The sequence below is a fragment of the Vicia villosa genome, unplaced genomic scaffold (genome assembly GCF_029867415.1).
Source record: "Vicia villosa cultivar HV-30 ecotype Madison, WI unplaced genomic scaffold, Vvil1.0 ctg.000418F_1_1, whole genome shotgun sequence".
NCBI lineage: Eukaryota > Viridiplantae > Streptophyta > Magnoliopsida > Fabales > Fabaceae > Vicia > Vicia villosa.
Window position 1 is genome coordinate 564,162 of NW_026705196.1, and position 2,213 is coordinate 566,374.

At 25.1% G+C, this 2,213-nt stretch overlaps 1 protein-coding gene across 1 annotated transcript; it reads left to right on the forward strand.

The window, feature by feature from the left end:
- The first annotated feature begins 1,209 nt into the window (after positions 1-1,209).
- Positions 1,210-1,861, forward strand: LOC131628006 (defensin Lc-def). The gene is made up of 2 exons (XM_058898873.1): positions 1,210-1,369; positions 1,452-1,861. The coding sequence occupies exons 1-2, from the start codon at positions 1,312-1,314 to the stop codon at positions 1,616-1,618; spliced, it is 225 nt and encodes a 74-aa protein (XP_058754856.1). The 5' UTR covers positions 1,210-1,311; the 3' UTR covers positions 1,619-1,861.
- The last annotated feature ends 352 nt before the right edge of the window (positions 1,862-2,213 follow it).

A 2,213-nucleotide genomic window follows, 5' to 3' on the forward strand; every position in this document is an offset into this window, starting at 1 on the left:
AATAATTCATTGGTTTATCAAAATGTGTTGGATAGATTGAATCTATACATGTATATAAATGGATGGATTTAATCCATTCATTGACTTATTTTTTATATGGTGGATGGATTGGATGTATTTTAGTTTAATGGATCTATTTAACATTTGTAATAAGAAATATGGTGTGTTTGTGAAATAATCACATTGTGAATTAGAGTATAAAGATAATTAATGTGTAATAGAGCGAATTAGATGCAATATTATTATTATTATTATTATTATTATTATTATTATTATTATTATTATTATTATTATTATTATATTACTATTATTTTTTATATAAAAAACAATTTCATTCTTTAGATGAAAAAGAGAGCATAAATATAGAGAAAGAAAATGTGTTAGGACATTCCGATCTCCACATTAACAGCAACACTAATAATTACGACTAATAAACTATGGATATCAAAAAGCTTTGAGAGATTAGAAATTAAAAGGAAGTTAAGATACCAATCCAAAACTTTAATCCAATCAATCAAGCACAATAAAATTTATTAGTCATAAAAAGAAAACACTAGTTATTTTATTGCAAATCAATCCACTTAAAAATTATATTCATACATTTAAAAGATACAACGTTATTATTCGTAAGATATTATTATTCGTAAGATTTTTAAATTTTCTGTAAAAGATCGTTTCCTTCTTGTATTAAGAAATCAAAAGTGATACAAAAAATTAAAATTTATATGAGTGAGTATTAGCTTTTAGTTTTCAAAAATTATTCTATAAAAATTTTAAAGAATTGTTTTAAAATTCAAAAAATAAAATATGTTTGATAATTTAACTTTTAAAACTGCTATAGAGAAGAAAATATAAAGATATTTGATAGATTTTTTCAAAATATATTTTAAAAATTAAAAAAAAAGAAACTTATTTCATTCGTATTTTGTTTTTTTGATTATAATAAATTTTATTATATTGAATTATATCACGTAGTACTTAATAAATAAAACAAAAACTACTATTTGTATCCCATGTCATTTATTTTATGTTGATAAGCTCCCCAGGAAACGCCCCACATTGTTGACTCTACACCATGACAATACAAACTCGGTGATAAAATATGTTGCCACATATCGGTTTCTTGCGGTTTCTTCAATCTTCTGGATTTTGATTTTCAAGATATATATTGTAAAAACTCTTACTAGTCAAGCTCCATGGGGCTATATATATGTCTTACGATCTTCACATATATATCAAACACACTTATAACACATTAAGTAAAGTGAGTTATATATATTAAGTTTATATATTCCTATCACTACTTAAGCCATGGAGAAGAAAGCAGTAGCTGCCTTGTCCTTCCTCTTCCTCGTTCTCTTTGTTGCACGTAAGTAATCTTTATTGCTTAGTTCAATATTCATATTTATTACTTTATAACTAATATTTGTTTTATTGGTTTATTGATGCAGAAGAAATAGCGGTGACTGAAGCAAAAACTTGTGAGAATCTGTCTGACACATTCAAGGGACCATGCATCCCAGATGGTAACTGTAACAAGCATTGCAAGGAGAAAGAGCACTTACTTAGTGGCAGGTGCAGGGATGATTTTCGCTGTTGGTGCACTAAAAACTGTTAAATTCCCTTTCTCCAACACGCAGCAAGGACATTATATATAAATAAAAATAAATAAATAAATTTATAAATAAATAAATAATAATATGCAGTATACATAGCTAAGAGTATACATAGCTAAGACTGCATCGGTATGTTGTCCTGCGTCGATGTGAATTATGTGTGTACTCAATATCGTGCGTAACATGTTAGTTATGCACTTTGTTATATGCAATAAAAACACTAGTAATCATAAGTTAGTTTAGAATTTTCTTTTTGTCTATTTTGTTTGCTATTTATAATCCTACTTATTATTATTATTATTATTATAATTATTATTATTGCTATAATAGTATTTGTTAGAGTGATTTGTTCTCGGATTCAAATTTTTTTGTTAAATTATACATGATAATATAAAAATAAATTACAAATAAATTTGATAAGCATTTAACAAATAAATTTCACAGTCATTTAACAAATGACAATATTATTATTTAATCAAAATTGTTGTGAAAAACGATGTCAAGAACAAAGTATAATGAGAATTAGGGAAGATAAGAAGAACACAAGAATTGGTTATAACTGTTATTCTTTTATTTTCTCTTAAAACAAGATTACAA

Excerpts from the sequence above, each read along its gene's own strand:
- LOC131628006 (XM_058898873.1), top strand. The coding sequence starts at position 1,312 with ATGGAGAAGAAAGCAGTAGCTGCCTTGTCCTTCCTCTTCCTCGTTCTC. Across the intron at positions 1,370-1,451 it reads CCTCGTTCTCTTTGTTGCAC|AAGAAATAGCGGTGACTGAA; the intron begins GTAAGTAATCTT and ends TTATTGATGCAG.